This window comes from Pleurodeles waltl, chromosome 11, assembly GCF_031143425.1.
Source record: "Pleurodeles waltl isolate 20211129_DDA chromosome 11, aPleWal1.hap1.20221129, whole genome shotgun sequence".
NCBI classification, from domain to species: domain Eukaryota; kingdom Metazoa; phylum Chordata; class Amphibia; order Caudata; family Salamandridae; genus Pleurodeles; species Pleurodeles waltl.
In genome coordinates, this window is record NC_090450.1 from 700,492,347 (window position 1) to 700,513,162 (window position 20,816).

A 20,816-nucleotide genomic window follows, 5' to 3' on the forward strand; every position below is an offset into this window, starting at 1 on the left:
CAATCGTGGACACACTAATGTTGTTAAGAGTAGAAGCACATGCGCTTTAGCACTGGTCAGCAATGGGAAAGTGCTCAGAATCCTAACGCCAACAAAAAGAAACAGCAAAAACAGGAGGTGAAAGGCAAAAGGTCTGGGAGAAGACTATCCTAAGGCTGCCAGATCTAACACCCACACATATGGGGTCCATGCTATCAGTATTTCGGAAAGGCATTCAGGGCTCGACTAAACATTATATGAATATCCCTTTACCCGAGGATTGAAATAGTTACTTACATGTAGGAGTATTTTTGCAGCTTTAAGACCTTCTATATTCACATGCTGTCCATTATTCCACCATCTAGTTGCTGGGTTCGGCGTGTCTCTTTTTTTTTTTTGGTAGGTGTTGTCATCGACCATTAGGACAGGTGTCCATCCCCATGACATCAGACATACGCCTCAGAAGTCCCATTGTGTGGTCGCCATCGTCATATTGTTTCTTCTGCTGTTTGGTCTGGTTGCAGTGGATCCAGCTCAGAGAAATATTGGATAAAAACAAGATTTTTTGATGGGCAAGCCAAAAAAGACCAAGGAAATCTTCTCTGACACAAAGAAAAACCTGTGAACAGGGAGGAACATCGACGAGGATTGCCGAAGACTCTGGGTTGGATAACCCATCAAGACTACAAGGTCCTTGGCTGCGAGGCAAAGAGAGCGCATCTTGCTATGGAGCATACTCCATTCAGAATCTGCCCTAGATGTCATTACAAGTTGGCGCAGAAGGATAGCCACTAATTCTGAAAATTGTGCTTGCCCAGAGACCATGCATTGGAAGGGTGCCATGAATGCGCTGAGTTTCTGCCAAAGAAACTTAAAGTAAGACAGAAGCAGAGGTGGGCACACTACGCATGTCACAAATGCAGATAAACACCCTCAGGGTTTAGGTGACCACAGCAACAACAACAGGACTCCGAAGAGAAGACAGTCCACGCTGAAAGTGGAAAGCACCAAAGAACCCACTGTCACATAAGACCAAAAGCAGGGAATACAAGGTACAGGGGAGATCGGGGACAGAGCCGAAAGAACAGTCTCCAGATCAAATAAGTTTTCTTTGATTTCTAAGTGCCCCAGAGGCCAAACAACAGGCCAAAGAGACAAAAAGAGCCCCTTGGATCTAATATAAAAGATACTGTAAGAGGCAAACCCACTGAACCAGCCTCAAATCCGAAAAGGCGATCAGAAGTACGGGAGGGAGAAGCCAATCCGAGAAGGCGTAAAGCTCTGCACCAAAGAAAAGGCCCCAGACGACTGAAGCCAACACTAAAGAGATCAAGGTCAAGAAGAAGAGAAACATCTCAAGGCCGAGATGGCGGCCCTCCTCAGAAACAAGAAGTTAGACAACTCAGAAAGGGCTACAGGATTCCTCGCAGCTCCTTGAAGGAAGCACTACTCGAGAGCGAGGCCAAAGTCGAACAACCAGGGCAATCAGAGTTGATAACACTGACATCGAGGAGAATTCAACAAGGAATTTGATGATAGCCAGTATCAGAAAGACATTTTCGAAAATGAACCACTTGAGGACTGGCAGGACATTAATTCCAAGTCACCAGCATAGTCGGTAGACACATATCTCACAGGGTCATCACTGCCAGATGACATCTTGTTGCACAACTCACTGGTGAATAGCGCAGCAGACACCTACAGCGTTAGACTGAAAGAGAATCAAGGGGAATCATGCTTCTTGCTGAGACCCTACTACCTTCTCAATGAAGAAGCCAATACCGCCTGATGTTAGCAAGCATGTTGGACCAGAGGAGGAAGGCTTTTAGAGAGCCACATCAAAGGTTATTATTCCATGCATAGAGAAAAAATACAGACATTCCACAGCGGCTCCCTTCCTCATTGGTGGGCCAGTGGCTGCAGACTCCATCATAGTTTCCACAGGCTGCAAGAGGGCTAAGTCGCCAACAGAGGTAGGCCCACCCCGGAGCAGAAAAAGCAAAGGAGGGGACATGGTGGGCAAGAAAATGTAGCACTTATCAGCTGTCCAATGGAGGAATGCAAATTCTAATGCCCTGTTGAATAGATATGCCCACCAACAGTAGGAAGAGATGGAGACTCTTCTAGAACACCACCCTGAGCAGTATCAGAAGAATGGAAGGGATTTGGTGCAAGAGGGGAAGGCAGGTAGTAATACCTACCTATAGTTGGCCTTGTGTGCTGTGGATTCTGCAAGCAGACCGATGTGTACGGGGTCCACACTCATGAGGAACGCATGATTGAGAGAGTCAGGTTTCAAGCAGTAGCTACAAGCAGCCCTAATAAACAGGCCCCGTAGGAGAGTCACTTTTCAGACTAGCAGTGAAGGATTTCCTGCAAAGAATGAAAAAGGACAGCGACACACTAAGATCGAGGGATGCCCTGCAGTCCAGGGGGCAATGCAGGGTAGGAGCCACTCCTCACAGAAGAATGCCTTCCTAAGGAGGGTCACAACCAAAAACATCCCTTACCGCCTTCGCTATACAGCAACCAAGCCAGAGTCCTACACCTCGCGGTAATGCACAGGGCAACAAAGACAGCTCTTTTGTAGGTGTTCTTGCAGAAGGGGAGCAGCAATGAGAGAGGCTGCGAATCCCACCAAGGGACTCCGCACCACAACACCCCTGCCACTTGACACTGATTAGGGGCAGAATCAGGGACAGAATCAATATCGAATTGAAAACGGAGACATTCCGAGCCAAACCACTAACTACATGGCGGAATAATGCATAGCATATGAATCCAAAAAGATTCAAGCTGCAAATATCATAGGCTCTCTTAGGTCTTTGCTCTGCCTGGTATGAGACAAAAGCTGTTCCGACAATTACTTGTTACAGTGATGCTATCACCCCGAGGAACTGGAAAAGACAGCAAGGACACACAACCAACATGTGATATTTGAAAATAAGGGACCCAATGGCCACAGAAATGCGTTCAACTCATGTGAGTAAAAGGGAGTACGTTACTGGATCTACGGAAACTGCTGGTCACACATATGGGTAAGGGAAAACCGGGAGTTGATATGCCCTCCGAGACATAGGGCTTAGAAGCTGCTTGATCAGGAGTGTACAGATGTAATATGAATAATGTTGAAAATTATAGGATGCAGTAATTAAAATCATTCTATGATGCTCTGCAAGACAGGGTAGGTGGGAAGCTGGTGGTAAACCTTGGTTAGTGGACAGAGGATTCAGGGGGAGTGAATATACCAGGATCACAAGTGTTAGTTGCTATTAAATTTGCGGCTCACCGTTGACCGTTCAAGAAGCGATATGCATGTTCTGATTCTTTGGATAATCTATAAAAGGCATCCATAATAAAATAAATATTTAACCGAACAATGAATTGAAAGTGCACGCCTTGCTAAATCTGTGTCCATTAGCGTTGTAAGCCTAGAGTATACCTACTGGAAACTTTATGCTGCTTTCACGGATCCCTAGCCCATCAAAAACACTCACCTCTACCAGCACAACATGTTCGGGTGATGGTCTCAACTGTGGCATTGGGTGGGTGGGGTCAGTTTTCTTCAGGTGGTCGATGCTTACTCCTAGGAAGCTCTGCCCATGGTCGGGCCTCCTGGTGGGCAACACCTCCTCTTTAGTAAAGGAGTAATGTGCGCCCATGTCCTTCTGCCTCTTCTCCTGGTGACACACATCTGAGAACTGCCCACTATCCTTCTCCCTGGGTAATTCATGATCTAGCCCTTTGACTTTGCTCCTCGTGTCTTCATCAATGTAGTCTACAGCTCCCCATGGCGTCTTGTCCAGGTCTTTATTATTGCTACTCAGAAATCCGTGTTGCTCTAAGGGTCCCTTTGGATGTTCATGCTTGTATCCAGATTTGCTGAGGGGATGGAGCAGCTTTGGATGCGAGTCTCCATCACTTTCAGAAGTCTTCCGATGCTGCCCCGTACCCAGACTGTGAGTCTCGGTTTTGTCTTGGCCCGGAAAATGCATTAAGTCTTCCGATTCCGAACTCCTTGAAAACGTGTTTTCAGAAAGCTTTGTTTCGTCTGCAGGATGGCCTGAACGATCACTCATGTGATCTTGATTCAAGCAGCTCGCCACTAAAGAACTGTCGTTCCTCTTAGCCATTGCCCTGGGAACAAAATAAAAAACAACAGTTTTAGGCTAGACTGAAACATGTATGAGGAAGAGCAAGTCTGCTTTTGGTAAGAAATAACCTACACATATATTGGGCTCATAAGGGGCTCAAGAGCTTTATACAAATACGAACAAAATATATTTAATGCAAGTAAGGACAGTTCTTACTCTCTTACACCACCCCAGCCACCACATGCCCATAGTTGTCTCATCAATGGTAAAATAGACTAATCCAATGCCTTTTCTTGTGCCCCTCCCCCCCCCCCCTCACGAAATCTAACTTACCTAGCTGCAAAATGGACAAAACGCGGAAGCCTGTGTGCCCTTTCCCAAGCAGTCTCCGGCGACGTGCTCCGGCATGGTGCTACAAACGTCACAACGTCGTATCCAGATTTATGGGATATCCCCTCCTGCTCCCTGGTTGGAGTGGGTGGAAATAGACAGTGCAGGGTGGAGCAGAGTAAGTATGGGTCAGAAAGGCACTGAACTTGGCCCTCCTGAATACAGACAGGTGGCGATCTAAATGGAAGTATAGAATTGCTGCTACTTGCTCTTTAAGACTACCTGCTTGTTTCTGAGAAGTGCCAGTACTGTCCCATTAAATGTATTGCAGCAGTGCTAAGAGGCGCAGGTACTCTACCTTTCAAAAGAAAGAAGTGCAGGTACTCAGTACCGGACAGTACCCGCCTATTTAAAGCACTGCGGACAGGGAATTGTGTCAAAAAGTGACGAGAGGGAAAATGGCTGAAAAAAGGTTCTGACGTCCTGCTATTCTTTGCTGTGGTTAAGGGGGCTGTTAAAACAACAAGGCAAAGAAGGATTTCCTCAAACCACAGAAGGGTCATGTGAGCATAACTGTGCCCTAAAAATATGTGTCAGGAATGTGTGTCTTCCACAGTGATACTGCCACAGGCCAGAGAAGCACTGGGATACAGGTCAAAGAGATGCAGTCCAGGGTGCTGTTCTACAGGATAGGGTGCTGAGAGACGGGTCAAAGAGATGCTGTTCTACAGGATAGGGTGCTGAGAGACGGGTCAAAGAAATGCTGTTCTACAGGATAGGGTGCTGAGAGACGGGTGCTGAGAGACGGGTCAAGGAGATGCTGTTTTACAGGATAGGGTGCTGAGAGACGGGTCAAAGAGATGCTGTTTTACAGGATAGGGTGCTGAGAGACGGGTGCTGAGAGACGGGTCAAAGAGATGCTGTTCTACAGGATAGGGTGCTGAGAGACGGGTGCTGAGAGACGGGTCAAAGAGATGCTGTTCTACAGGATAGGGTGCTGAGAGACGGGTCAAAGAGATGCTGTCCTACGGGACAGAGTCCTAAAATACATGCCAAAGAAGCGCCAGATGGCAGACAGATGCTGAGAGAGATGGAAGGGAACTGCTCTGAGACACCGGGTATCTAGGTGCTGAGATACAGAGCATCTAGGTGCTGAGACGCAGGGCACAGTTCTGCTGAGGAACAGGACAGAGCGTTAGCTGCCCCGAGATACAGGGCCAGAGCTACTGCTGAGAAAGATGAAAGAGAGCACGTAGAGGACACAGAGAATAAAGTTGCTGGGACACAGCACAACAGCCACTGGGACTGGTATAGAGTTTCGAAAGATATTCACCAAAATACGGGACAGATGGCTGCTGAGAATCCGGCATAGGTGTGCTTGATACTGAGGATAGAAATGAGGCACAAGTGGGTGCTGGATACAGTAGGGCATCTGTCACAGGCGCCGATGGTGCCAGGCATGGGATACAGGAGAATCTCTGCAAATTGCATAGAGCGAGGTGCTGTATACTCTAGAGGAAGCTGGGGTGCTATGAGGTTCTCAATACCAGTGGATGCTGGGCAAGGGGGATGAGGCAGAGCAAATGATGTCTTGGATACTAAGGAGAAGGTGCAGGTAAAGAGAAAAGACAAAGGAAAGTGCTGCACATTTTGGGTGGAGTGAGGCACAGGGAGCTGCTGGAGCTCTAAAGGAGCATGGAGAGAGTGGTAGGTGGGGTACAGGGAGATGCAAGTTAAGAAAAAAAGTCTGGATTCCAAGTAGGTGCTATGTCCTGGTGGGTGACACAGGCAGGTGAGTAGTATTGGGAAGGCGCTCTGTTAAATTCCACATGCATGCATGCATACATTTAAGGAGCCAGTGTGATGAAAGCTGTAATGGGATTCAGAGAAGGGAGGACATGGGTTACAGGTGACAGAAAGACTGTTGAGCGCCCTACAGAGAGCCAAATGGCTTATTGGCACTTTCACTTTCAGCCTCTTGCAATCCCATCTGGGGACACTTCTTGCATCCCGTGTCGCGCCACTGAGTATAGAGTGAGTGGGGAGTGCACAGCACATCCGTGGAGGTCTGATTCCCAGAAGCAGCCTCGGGCGTCTATCTAAACAGCGCCTAGGTAAGGGATTGTCAATTAAATGCACTTTACTACTGCACTCCCTCTCTCCTCAATCACTTACTCATTCCAGGCCGTGTACACAGTTGACATGGTAGAGACAAAATGATTTGGAAACTGCCGCCCTAGCGGTGACTTAGTAAAACCTTACAGCTTCCGAGGTCTTTCAGTGCTACAGACGAGATAACGCGTTGTTAATGCCCCGACCAACCGTGCCTAAAGATCACCGGTGCTCTGAGTTTTGAACACTCCACTAAAACAAAATTCAAAGAAACAGATTTTTTCCGGCACCGTTAGCTAACATAACTCTCTACCTCTTGACGTGCACAACTATGTTGCCGAAAAACACCACACCCTTCAGACGTCACGAACAGACGGTCAGCAGAGGCCCATTGTTCATGGCAGCCACACCCCCACCAACTTCCCCCATGAAGGTCACACACCACAAAGTTCCAAGAACAAAGCTGTTCCTGAACCGGCTGTAGCAAGGGCGGCTTCTGTTTACGCCCAAAAGAACCTAAAAGCAAGCCTTCATATAATCCTACTAAAGTGTACTCTGCTAACTAGGAAGAGCTTCTTCGTGGCACTGGACCAACAAGTGGGGCAAAAAAGTAAGGATAAAAACGGTGCCATGAAAAATTCAGAAGGGTACAGCTTAATCTCTAGCTGAGGGAGGGGCCAGTCCGGCCCACTGGCACCTTCCTCCTTAAACCCACTTGTTTAAAAAGTATGCGGTTTAAGAAACCTAGGGAGAAGGGCTGCTTTCTGTGAAGCATAAGGATGGAGGAGTCTGAATAGGAAGCTCAATTTCTCAGCACGGTCCCTCCCTTGTCCTTGTTGGCTCAGACAGAACCCCAGAACAGTTATCCACCCACTACAGTAACGACTGCCCACTTCGAAACTCCTTTAACATTATTGCAGTTACAGTAAACCAAAGACAAATGCCAACATTCTTCAACAAGGCCGTGCCTCTGAAAGGCCCCATGTGCTGACTGAGGGGAGCTGCATACCAGGGTCTGCTTGACCCTTCGCCATCAATGGCAGCTGGTGGTCTTCGAAAGTGATTTGTTATACATGTACCGATTTCCTGCGACCAAGAAAAGTAAGCGAACCCATACCTTTCAGAGAAGTTCAGGGGGGAAAGAGAGGTGTCCCACTGTCAGAATTCTGAAAAAAATGGCATCCCCTAGTGCATCTTAAATGTCATTTTCACTTTATTTTGCCAAAAAAAACTAAAGCTCTCAAAGCCTACTCACGAAATGGAAAACTTTACTTTCTATGTAACTATTTATTTGTAGCTTGTAGTGCGGTAGATTCACATGTTTTGCATACTCCTGCTGTCTACCATTGGGTGTGGATCGTTGCAATTTATTTTCTTTTTTTCATAGTCCTCTTCAGACTCGAAATATCTTGTAAATCCTCCCTGAACACACAATACACCAGGACAAAGACTTCGCCTCGGTTTGATTAATGCAAGTAAAGTATAATAAAGCAGAAGAGTTCATGTATCCGGTACACTGAGAATGAATATGTTATTATGGATAATAAACCTCTGGAACTTCCACTTATACCAGGGGAGATGGGAGGGCACATGGAATCCACCGTACCACAAGCGATGGCAGGCTGTTACAGGGTAAGAAATATTTTCCATTTATAGTATGTGCTGCTCTTGATCACAGGCTTTGCACAGTCTAAAACGAAGTGCACTCCCACAGAAGCAGTGTCTTGCAAGTAGATAAGGCAGATACTTGGACTAAAGCCTTTAACACAGCTTGGACAACAAAAGCCTCTCGCCACGCGTAGATATTCACACAATAATACTCAGCAAAGGTGTGTGGTGTACACCAAGCAGTCTTACAGATACCAGAAATAAAATTTCCCAAGTGGGTTCTGCGAAAGCAGCAAACAGTTTCTTTGTTGGCTTTCGTTCTGTCAGTGTAATACTTTAAAGCTTATTTAATTAATCTTTTGTGTGCAGCGCCCTTTTTTCCAACTCAGGATGTGGGAAGAATCAAGGAAACTCAATAGTCAAGTTCAAGTGAAAAAGGGAGAACGTCTTTTCAAGGTATCAAGGATTTGTCATGACACAACTCTATCCCTGTGAATCTGAATTGACGATTCCTCTTCTATTGACACTTGCCGCTCACTGACTCTTCTTAGTGAAGAGTCTGCAATAAGAAAGGCTACTTTCCAAGATAAATTGTGTACATCACAAGAGTAACTGTCTCAAACTGTGGCCCCATGAACCTAGTAAGTATGACGTTTAGTCTTAGCAGGTCAGCTAAGAAGCTGTGCACCCACTATGGGTGGTCTGGTAGGAGGTGAATGTGACTGCAAATGGCCTAGTGCCTGATAGTGTGAGCTAGAGGTGACGGTTGAGGTGATCGAACTCACCATGCTTCCGAATGCAATACATGGCAATCATGTTCTACATCTACAACAAAACGGTTTTCTCCAAATGAGCGTAAAAACACTCTTTGAGCAAGTTACTTTACTATCACTTTCAGAAATCTGATATGACTTTTTCTTTGTTCCAGCATCCAGCTACCCTGAAGTCATGTGACTGATGTGATCCCCACCTGATGAGTAAGACGTGTGGTAAAAGTCGCCTCAGTGGATGGTCCAGAAATGGCCTGTCCAGTGACAAATTTTTGCCATTCCTTCGTCAGAGATTATGCGATTCCTGAGCTCCGGCAATACTAGATCTTCCCACTGACAAGTTGCTCGCAATCGTTGCCTTGGTAAACACTCTTAAAGCGGACGCATGGGCAATCTTACATGCAGTACTATAGCTAAGCATGAAGCCCTAATACCCAATACCTCTTATACTCTCATGGGTAGAGGAAATGATCTTAGAAAACGAGGAAGCAGTCTTTGAAATGCCATCACCCTCTCTTGATTTGGGTAGGCATCGCCCGTGACAGAGTTAAGTTCAGCTCCTAAAAAGGATAGTATTTGTTGTCAGCTGAGATGCAGTTGTTTCAGATTTACTGTCAACCCTAATGAATGTAGGAGTGGCACAGCTGCCTGAGTGTCTGCATGGTATTGCTTTCAGATACTGCTCTTTCTCAACCACATTCCATAAACACCAACGTGCTGTTCTGACTAAGAAGGACAGAACCTTGAACTTGTATTGTTGTCCACTAACCACAAATTGGCTGTAAAAGTTATGTGCCATATGTGTGGGGAATGTGGAAGCAGGTTGCCTTCAGGTCGAGGGCTACCATGCGATCTCCTGTGAAGAGTAGCAGGATAGCATCCTTTAGGGTTGTCATTCTGAAATACTCCAGCAGTACGTACAGATTCATAGAACTGAGGTTGACACTAGGCCAGGAGGACCCTTCTGTTTTTGGGAATGAGAAAGTACATTGAATACACTTCCTGGCCCCCAAAGGTGTGGGGGTACCAGGTCTATTGCCCCTTAGCTAAGAAATGCATGTACCTCTTGTTCCAGCAGTAGTTGGTGTAGCACTAACCATACTGGGCAACAGATAGAACCCACATGTTTGAGGTTATTTCCTCCCACTAGAGAAGGAATAACCTGATCCTTCCTCCAAAAGATGTTACGTGATCAGGCGTGACTGACTGCACTTCACTAGAATAAAGTCTTTAACATAATTACAAACCTGCCAACTCGCACGGTACCAGCGTATGTCACACGGTTTTGGCTCTCTTCACATGGTCACCCTATGAGGAGCCGAAATCACACAGTGACAGGAAAAATTAGCTGAAAACCACTTTAAATAGTAAGTTTGCAGCTCGTTTTTGGAGGCTGCTAGCAGCTGATGTCTGTAAAAAGTAAGAAAACACCCCAGGACATCGGCTACAGCCTCGATGACCTTTTGTTTTTTTTGGGAGGGGATGGGGGCTCGGTGAGGGGCAGAAACCTCTTAGGTACTCTCGGTACCAGGCCCCGTTCCCCTCCAAAGTCCTACCCCCTCCTAACACTGAAAATACTTTTTGTAAGTGGCAGGTATGCGATTTCAACAACTTATGTCTTTTGCCGGGTTTAGGTATCCATTCATAATGTTTAGTGAAGGTGTGTGGTGTAGGCCATGTAGCAGTCTTACAGCTGTTTGTTATGGATATGTTTACTAAGTAGGTCATTGGGGCTCCCTTTTTTCTTAGTGGATTGTGCCCTGGACTCAGTGCCTGTGGCCGGATTGCCTGAGGTCTCAAGGCTTGACACCCAACTCCCTCAGGAGTGGTGCTTGGTCTCTGGCTGTGACTCATTTTAAAGGTGAATCTTAGAGGGTCGATCCTCGACTGTTGCTCAAGGTATGGTTGCTCTGGGTGCTGTCTTTGTTCAGTACCTTGGGACCCAGTAAGCTCTTCTTTAATGTCTGAGACCTTGCAGAGGATTTCATGGTCCATGGCTTTTGATCTGCTGGAATGTCATATAAACCTTTGTCCCATAGCATGATCCTTCAGTCTCCTTAGAGCTGACAGTGACCAGCAGTTCACTGGGGTGCAGCGTTGTATCCTGAAGTGTGCCCACTGATGTTCCATCTGATATAGCATTTGCTTCTGGTCTTTGAAAGCCTTACATGCTGAATAGTTTAGTTATTTGTGGTCTTGAGGGAGACAGAGATAAAAGAACTGATGTTGGCCCAAACATGAGAACTTTGCATAATATTTTAAACAGAACTGCAATGGCACATTATGCATACTCTTTTCCTCCAGGAGCCATTCTCATATGACCTGAGGCCAAGAAGCACTTAGGGTGCAGATCAACTTCAAAGCTGCATTATCAACAATGAGGTTTCCCATGCTGTAGCAGATCAGCTGATGACTGAATATGAAACGGTAATACATCGCTCAATAGCCCTGGAGCTGGAGAATAATGCTCAAACCTGACTGGTGGAAAAAACACAATCTGAGGAGTCTTTGTCCTGGTGGAGTGTGGATTCAGGGAGGAGTCACAAAATAGTTTGAGAACGAAGACCACATTATGGATCAGGGAAGGTAATATTTGTGTTCATATGCTAATGCTATTCGAACTTGTATTTATGGTCAATTAATACAAGACCTTTAACCCCCTCGCTGCCAGACCTTTCCCCCCTCAGGTGCTAGGCTTCTTTTTGGCTATTTGGGCCAGTTCGCACTAAGGCCCTCGTAACTTTTTGTCCACATACGCTACCCACACCAAATTTGCATCCTTTTTTTCAACATCCTAGGGATCCTAGAGGTTCCCAGAGTTTGTGGGTTCCCCTGAAGAAGACCTAGAAATTAGCCAGAATACTGCAAACATTTCTTTTTTCTCAAAAGAATGAGAAAAAAGGGCTGCAGAAGAAGGTTTTTTTTTTTTTCCCTGAAAATGGCATCAACAAAGGGTTTGCGGTGCTAAAAATCACCATCTTCCCAGCTTTGGTGAACTGGCAGACTTGAATTAGAAAACCCAATTTTTCAACACAATTTTGGCATTTTACTGGGTCATACCCCATTTTTACTATTTTTTGTGCTTTTAGCCTCCTTCCAGTTAGTGACAGGAATGGGTGTGAAACCAATGCTAAATCCCGGAAAGCTAAACATCTCTGAAAAGTAGATAAAATTCGGAATTCACCAAGGGGTAATTTGTGTAGGTCCTACAAGGTTTTCCTACAGAAAATAACAGCTGAAATAAACAAATATTGAAGTTGAGGTGGCAAAAAAAAACAACACAATTTTTCTCCATGTTTTACTCTGCAACTTTTTCCTGCAATGTCAGATTTTATAAAGCTATATACCGTTACATCTCCTGGACTCTTCTGGTTGCGGGGATACATAGGGCTTGTAGGTTCATCAAGAACCCTAGGTACCCAGAGCCAATAAATGAGCTGCACCTTGCTATGGGTTTTCATTCTATACCGTGTATACAGCAAAAGTGAAAAATAGGTATCAAGAAAACCTTTGTATTTCCAAAATGGGCACAAGATAATGTGTTGAAAAGCAGTGGTTATTTGCACATCTCTGAATTCCCGGGTCCCCATATTAGCATGTAAATTACAGTGCATTTCTCAAATAGACGTCTTTTTTACACACTGTCTTACATTTGGAAGGAAAAAATGTTCAGAAAGGCAAGGGGCAATTACACTTTTCTTCTATTCTGCCCCCCCCCAAATCTCCCAATAAAAATGGTACCTCACTTGTGTGGCATCTTTACATTGAAATCTGACATGTTTTTTGCAAAGTGACTAGCAGTGGATTTTGGCCGCTAGCTCAGCCGGCACCTAGGGAAACCTGTGCATTTTTTTAAAAACTAGACACCTAGGGGAATCCAAGGTGGGGTGACTTGTGGGGCTCTCACCAGGTTCTGTTGCCCAGAATCCTTTGCAAACCTCACAATTTGGCCCCCCAAAAAAACACCTTTTCCTCACATTTCGGTGACACAAAGTTTTGGAATCTGAAAGGAATCACAAACTTGCTTCTACCAGGCATTCCCCCAGGTCTCCCGATAAAAATGGTACCTCACTTGTGTGGGTAGGGCTAGTGCCCGCAACAGGAAATGCCCCAAAACACAATGCGGACACATCACATTTTCCCAAAGAAAATAGACCTGTTTTTTGCAAAGTGCCTAGCTGTGGATTTTGGCCTCTAGCTCATCCGGCACCTAAGAAAAACTAGCAAACCTGGACATTTCTGAAAACTAGACACCTAGGGGAACCCAGGATGCGGTAACTTGTGGTGCTCTCACCAGGTTCTGTTACACAGAATCCTTAGCAAACCTCAAAATTTGGCCAAAAAAACCAAAACACTTTTTCCTCACATTTCGGTGCTGCAAAGTTCTGGAATCTGAGACAGGCCACAAACTTCCTTCTACCCAGCATTCTCCCAGGTCTCCCAATGAAAATGGTACCTCACTTGTGTGGGTAGGCCTACTGCCCGCGACAGGTAATGCCCCAAAACACTATGTGGACACATCAAAATTATCAAATATAAAACTACCTGTTTTTGCAGGGGGAGGCACCTGAGTTTCTGGTCCTGGGCTCAGCAGTCACCTAGGGAAACCTACCAAACCCAACCATTTCTGAAAACTAGACACCCGAGGGAATCCAGGGAGGTGTGACGTGCATGGATCCCCTAGTGTTTTCTTACCAGGAATCCTCAGCAAACCTCAAATTGAGCTAAAAAATGACATTTTTCCCCACATTTCTGTGTGGGATCACCGCACCCACACAAATTTCCTACCACCCAACATTCCCCTCAGTCTCCCAGTAAAAATGATACCTCACTTGTGTAGGTGGGCCAAGTGCCTGTGACAGGGAACAGCCAAAAACACGTCCAAAATGAAGGGGAACCAAAGCGGATCCAAAAGGGCAGTTCGACAAAATAAACATTTTTAGGCTGACAAGTGGGGCAGATTTTTTATCGGTATAGATGCAACAATGCTGTGTGGTCGGAATTTTGTGTATTCCTGCAGATTCCGTCACAAAAATGTGGGGAAATTGTGTGATTTCCAGCAACGTTGGAGGTTTGCAGGGAATTGTGGGTAAGAAAATGGTGCTGGGTGCATGTGAAGCACACCACCCTGGACTCACCCAGATGTTTAGTTTTCAGATGTGTCTAGGACTTGTGGATTTTTCTACATGGCAGCGTCCCAAAGTCCAAAAAGTGCATCCCTCACCATTCCAAGTGGGACAATTTTGAGAGTTAGACAAGCTCTCATGGCCCAAATGTCCTCTTGCTTTCCGTGTGTTAAGATGTTTTAGTGTGAGAGGAAGAGCTGAAAGACTGTTACCCCATTCAGTTGTAGTGGGGGTATAACCATGCCCATACTGGTTGGTAGCTAACATCCCAATATATATATATTTTTTTTATTCCCTGGCATCTAGCAAGCTTTCTGCCCCCGGGAAGTGGACCGGGGGGTAACTGCCCCATCTACCCACCGGTGGGCAGAACCACTTTGGCCCCATTTATTTGGGGAGGAGATATGGCCATTACCCCCCACCCTCTTTTTTTGAAAAAATACATCTTCTCTGGTCTCTGGTTGGCTTTGTGCCCCCATAGGGGGCACATGGGCCTTCCAAAAATAGGCCAATCTGCCCCCAAGGGGGGCAGATATGGCCAACAGTAATGTGCCCCTATGGGAAGCGACCCTTGCCCAAGGGGATGCCCTCCCCAAACAAAACACACACATACACACACACCAATCCCTGGTGCCTAAGTGGTTTCTGCCCCCCTGGGGGCAGATCAGCCTAATATAAATAGGCTGATCTGCCGCCAAGGGGGACAGAAATGGCCTAAAATAAATTTGCCCCCCAGGGGAACGACCCTTGCCTAAGGGGTCGTTCCAACTAGCGTGGAATTGGCGCCCCCAAAAAAATACCTGGTGCCTAGTGGTTTCTGCCCCCAGTAGGGGCAGATCGGCCTAATAAAAATAGGCCGATCGGCCCCCAAGGGGGGCAGAAATGGCCTAAAATAAATTTGTCCCCGAGGGGAATGACTCTTGTCTAAGGGGTCACTCCCCTTGTGTGAAATTGACGCAAAAAATAAAAATCCCTGGTGTCTAGTGGTTTCTGTCCCCCTTGGGAGCAATTCCCCCGGGGGAGTGATCCTTGCCTAAGGGGGTCGCTCCCCAAGTCTAAAAAAATAAAAAAAATAAAAAAAATAATAAAATCCCTGGTGCCTAGAGGTTTCTGCCTCCCCTGGGTGCAGATCGGCCTAATTACAAGAGGCTGATCTGCCCCCAAAGGGGGGCAGAAATTGCCTAAAACAAATTCCCCCCCAGGGGAGCGACCCTTGCCTAAGGGTTCGCTCCCCTTGCGTAAAATTAACCCAAAAAAAAAAAACCCTGGTGTCTAGTGGTTTCTGCCCCCCTTGCGGGCAGATTGGCCTAATAAAAATAGGCTGATCTGCCCCCCCTCCCTCCCCCCAGGGAGCAACCCTTGCCTAAGGGGTCGCTACCCACATCTAAAAAAATAAAACAACAACAAAAAATAATAAGCCCTGGTGTCTAGCGGTTTCTGAACCCCCTGGGGGCAGAAAAGGCCTAAAAATAATTTGCCCACCCCCGGGGAGCAGCCCTTGCCCAAGGGGCCGCTCCCCTTATGCATATCTATATATAAAAAAAAATTTAAAAACTCCCTGGTATCTAGTGGGCATTTCTCCTGCCCCATGGCTTCACGATCAGGCATCAGGAATGCTGAGAGAGACATAAAAGGAAAGGAAAGGTCTTTCCTTTCCTTTGATGCATCTCTCGCCCCCTCCACATGATCGGAGGAGAAATGCTAAAGCATTTCTCTTCCGAGCCACGCTGGAGTGGGGACAGCCTCTGATGAGGTCAGCGTGCAATCGCGCGCTGACATTATCAGACGCCACGGTGGTTGGGGGTGGAAGGGGAAGCGATTCCCCTTCCATCCCTGTCCAGGGAAGAAGATGCTTGGCCATCGGGGAGCACTAGCATTCCCCTCCCCCGAGGGCCCATAGCAGGTCATACGGGTACATCCTCGTCGCCCGAGCGATGCAAACGAGGACCTAACCGTTATGTGCTGGGCACCCAAGGGGGTAATATTAGAGTGAGAGATCTGAGTAAATGTGGTAAGCTTGGACTGTACTACTGACAGTGGCTCTAGAATAAAAATGTCACATGTTTGCAAAGTTTAACAATATGAGGCTACATATAATGCTCCCAGAATGCTCTCTGATTAACCCCTTCTGTGAGGGGGAAGTAATGGTTACGTCCACCGGCACAGTGCTCCTGTGCCGGAGGACGTAACCATTACGTCCTCGGACATGAGCTCAGAGGTAGCGCTCCCTCTATGGGCTATAGGCAGGGATGGAAAGGGAAGCCCTTCCCCTTCCACCCCCGGCACCCCCCCAGCCCCCACCAGTGGCCTCTGATGACGTCAGCGCACGATCGCGCTTTGACCTCATCAGAGGCCACCTCCCCATCGATCAGAAGAGAAATGCAAAGCATTTCTCTTCTGATCATGTGATGGGGGCCTGAGAGGCTTCAAAGGGAAGGAAATAAATTTCCTTCCCTTTGAAGTCTTAGAGCATTTCAGAAGCTGGATCATCAAGCGATCCGGCTTCTGAAATGTCCACTAGACACCAGGGATTTTTCTCCAAATAGAAATTGGCATAAGGAGAGCGACCCCTTGGGCAAGGGTCGCTCCCCAGGGGGGCAATTTTTTTCAAGGCCTTTTCTGCCACCCTTGGGGGCATATCGGCCTATTTTTATGAGGCCAACCACTAGACACCAGGGAGTTTTTTTTTTTTTAAGGCAAATTTCATTCAAGGGGGGCGACCATGGGGGCAGAAACCTCTAGGTGGCAGGGATTATTATTTTTGTTTTTTTAGAGAGCTGGGGAGCGACCCTTTAGGCAAGGGTAGCTCCACTGGGGGACATATAAAATTTAGGACATTTCTGCCCCACTTGGGGGCAGATCAGCCTATTTTTATTAGGCCAATCAGCCCCCAAGGGGGCAGAAATCTTTAGACACTAGGGATTTTTTTTTTTAATACTTGCGCATAAGGGGAGCGTCCCCTTGGGCAAGGGCTGCTCCCCAGCGGACAATTTTTTTTAGGCCTTTTCTGCCCCCTCTAGGGGCAGATCGGCCTACTATAATCAGGCCCATCTGCCCCCGGGGGGACAGAAACCCCTAGACACCAGTGATATATTTTTGTTTATGTTTACTTTTGTTTTTTATATATGGGGAGCGCCCCCTTAGACAAGGGTTGCTCCCCTGGGGGACAAATTGTATTTAGACAATTTCTACCCCCTTTGAGGGCAGATCGGCCGATTTGTGTTAGGCCAATCTGCCCCCAAGGGGGGCAGAAACCACTAGTCACCAGGGATCTTTATTTTTTTGCGTCAATTTCACGCAAGGGGAGGGACCCCTTAGGCAAGGGTTGTTTCCCCAGGGGGCGGGGAGAGGGGGAATTTATTTTAGGCCATTTCTGCCCCCCTTGGGGCCAGATCGGCCTATTTTTATTAGGCCGACATGCCCCAAAAGGGGGCAGAAACCACTAGGCACAGAGGATTTCTTTTTGCACCAATTTCACGCAAGGGGAGCGACCCCTTAGGCAAGGGTCGCTCCCCTGGGGTGGTGGGGGGCAAATTTATTTTAAGCAATTTCCCCTCCCCTTGGGGGCAGATCGGCCTATTTCTATTAGGTCGATCTGCCCACGGGGGGGGCATAAACCACGTAGGCACCAGGGATTGGTGTGTGTATATGTGTGTTTTGTTTGGGGGTGGCAGCCCCTTGGGTAAGGGTCACACCCCATGGGGGCACATTACTGTTGGCCATATCTGCCCCCCTTGGGGCAGACTGGCCTATTTTTGGAAGGCCCATCTGCCACCAAGGGGGGCAGAAATCCCACCCAAGACCAAGGAAGATTTTTATTCTCCAAAATAAGAGGGTTGGTTTTATAGCCATACCCCCACCCCAAATAAATGGGGCTGAAGTTCTTCTGCCCACCAGTGGGCAGATGGGGCAATTACCCCTGATCCACACCCGGGGGGGGGGCAGAAAGTCTACTAGATGCCAGTGAATAAAAAAAAATATATATATATATATATATATATATATATATATATATATATATATATATATATATATATATATATATATATATATATATATATTTTGGGGCGGTGGCTACCAACCAGTATGGGCCTGGTTATGCCCCCCCAACTGAAGGTGGTAACAGTCTTTCAGCTTGTCCCCGCACACTAAAACATCTTATCTCATGGCAAGCAAGAGGACATTTGATTATTTTAGGTATTGGTTTTACATTTAAGTCATGAGAGCTTGACTAACTCTCAAAATCGTCCCACTTGAAATGGTGAGGGCCGCACTTTTTGGACTTTGGGACACAGCCATGTATACAAATCCACAAGACCTAGACACATCTGAAAACTGGGTGATTCCAGGGTGCTGTGCTTCACGTGCATCCCACACCATTTTCTTACCCACAATGCCCTGCAAACCTCCAACTTTGCTGGAAATCACACATTTTTCCCACATTTTTGTGATGGAACCTTCTGGAATCTGCAGGAATCCACAAAATTCCTACCACCCAGCCTTGTCTCATCTATACCGATAAAAATTCTGCTGCACTTGTCAGCCTAAAAATGTTTTTTTTTCAAACTGCCCTTTTGGACCCGCTTTGGTTCCCCCTCAATTTCAACATGTTTTGGCTCTTCCCTGGCCCACCTACACAAGTGAGGTATCATTTTTACAGGGAGACTGAGGGGAACGGTGGGTGGTAGGAAATGTGTCCCAGTGCGGTGATCCCACACAGAAATGTGGGGAAAATGTGATTTTTTAGCTAAAGTTGAGGATTCTGGGTAAGAAAACATTGGGGGATCCACGCAAGCCACACCTCCCTGGACTCCCTCGGGTGTCTAGTTTTCAGAAATGTCTGGGTATGATAGGTTTCCCTAGATGGCTGCTGAGCCCAGGACCAAAAATGCAGGTGCCCCCCGCAAAACAGGTAGTTTTGTATTTGATAATTTTGATGTGTTAAGGGAATTCCTTTTGCGGGCAGTAGGCCTACCCACACAAGTGAGGTACCATTTTTATCAGGAGACTTGAGGGAACACAGAATAGCAAAACAAGTGTTACTGCCCCTTGTCTTTTTCTACATGTTTTCCTTCCAAATGTAAGACAGTGTGTAAAAAAGACGTCTATTTGAGAAATGCCCTAAAATTCACATGCTAGTATGGGCACCCCGGAATTGAGAGATGTGCAAATAACCACTGCTTCTCAACACCTTATCTTGTGGCCATTTTAGAAATACAAAGGTTTTCTTGATACCTATTTCTCACTTTTTATATTTCACCAAATTAATTGCTGTATGCCCTGTATACAATGAAAACCCATTGCAAAGTGCATCTCCTTTATTGGCTCTGGGTACCCAGAGTTCTTGATGAACCTACAAGCCGTATATATCCCCACAACCAGAAGAGTCCAGCAGACGTAAAGGTATATTGCTTTCACAAATCTGACATCGCAGGAAAAAGTTACAGAGTAAAACGTGGAGAAAAATAGCTGTATTTTTCACCTCAATTTCAATATTCTTTTATTTCAGCCGTTATTTTCTGTAGGAAACACTTGTAGGATCTGCACAAGTTACCCCTTGCTGAATTCAGAATTTTGTCTATTTTTCAGAAATGTTTTGCTTTCTGGAATCCATTGGTTTCACACCCATTTCTGTCACTAACTGAAAGGAGGCTGAAAGCACAAAAATTGTAAAAATGGGGTATGTCCCAGTAAAATGCCAAAATTGTGTTGAAAAATTGGGTTTTCTAATTCATATCTGCCAGTTCCTGAAAGCTGGGAAGATTGTGATTTTAGCATCGCAAACCCTTTGTTGATGCTATTTTCAAAGAGAAAACCACAAGCCTTCTTCTGCAGCCCTTTTTTCTCTCTTTTAAAAAAAATATATATATATTTTTTTGCTGTATTTTGGCTAATTTCTTGGTCTCCTTCAGGGGAACCCACAACGTCTGGGTACCTCAAGAATCCCTAGGATGTTGGAAAAAAAGGATGCATATTTGGCATGGGTATCTTATGTGGAAAAAAGTTATGAGGGCCTAAGCGCAAACTGCCCCAAACAGCCCAAAAAAGGCTCGGCACAGGAGGGAAAAAAGGCCTGGAAGCGAAGGGGTTAAATGCCAATATTTTGAGAAGCTTGAAAGCAAGACGGATGATTCTTTGATTTCAAAATAAAATGTTGACAAAAAATGCAACTAGGAAAGAAACGTTTTGCCAAACTACTGACAAATTTTATGTACAATTTCTTTGAAGCATGTTTTAGTAGAATGTGTTGATGCGTGCCAGTATTTGCAAAACATATTCATAATGGAAAAACAGTGTAACCAATCTCAACAGGATTATCGAAAACATGAAAATAAACAAGCATTGGTGAAGATAACAGGGCTGTCATTGGCAGTCAGCCTTTTGGTTTTGTCACTGCAGGTCTTGTTTTGCCATGTTTTTTGTAAAATGCTATTGTTGTGGTAGCTGCTACGCCCTCAACCTTTTAACAACCATTGGCAAAATGCAAAATATATATTTTGGTCTCAGAAAATACACATTGCCATGGTAGTTCCTGACAATGAAGATAAACTTAATTTGTGTGTCAATATGCTCTTTGTGAAAGAGCAGAATCATAGTGAAACAAGGTGATAGCGAGAGAGAAAGTGTGTGTGTGAGAGAGACAATAAAAATAAAAAAACAGAAGGTCTTGATTAAAACTCTAATTGAGAGCCCAATTCTTAAAGAAAGTCACTAAAGTTCACCCATTGTATATTTGTACTTGCTGCAGATTTACAGCTTTAATGAATTCACAAGAATTTTCAGAAGTAGGCCCAGAG

General features: G+C 45.9%; 1 protein-coding gene across 3 annotated transcripts in view; it reads right to left on the bottom strand.

Annotated features, from left to right (window-relative positions):
* The window catches only part of LOC138266004 (poly(ADP-ribose) glycohydrolase-like), a 441,110-nt gene that overhangs the window by 372,124 nt on the left and 48,170 nt on the right, over nucleotides 1-20,816 (bottom strand). For 2 of the 3 annotated variants that reach the window (XM_069214272.1, XM_069214273.1), the window contains exon 2: nucleotides 3,477-4,116. The exons of the other annotated variant lie outside the window; for it this stretch is intronic. In XM_069214272.1, coding sequence (XP_069070373.1) covers nucleotides 3,477-4,112 — 636 coding nt within the window. In that variant the 5' untranslated portion in view covers nucleotides 4,113-4,116. The remainder of the gene's footprint in view (nucleotides 1-3,476; nucleotides 4,117-20,816) is intronic. 3 annotated transcript variants of the gene reach the window in all.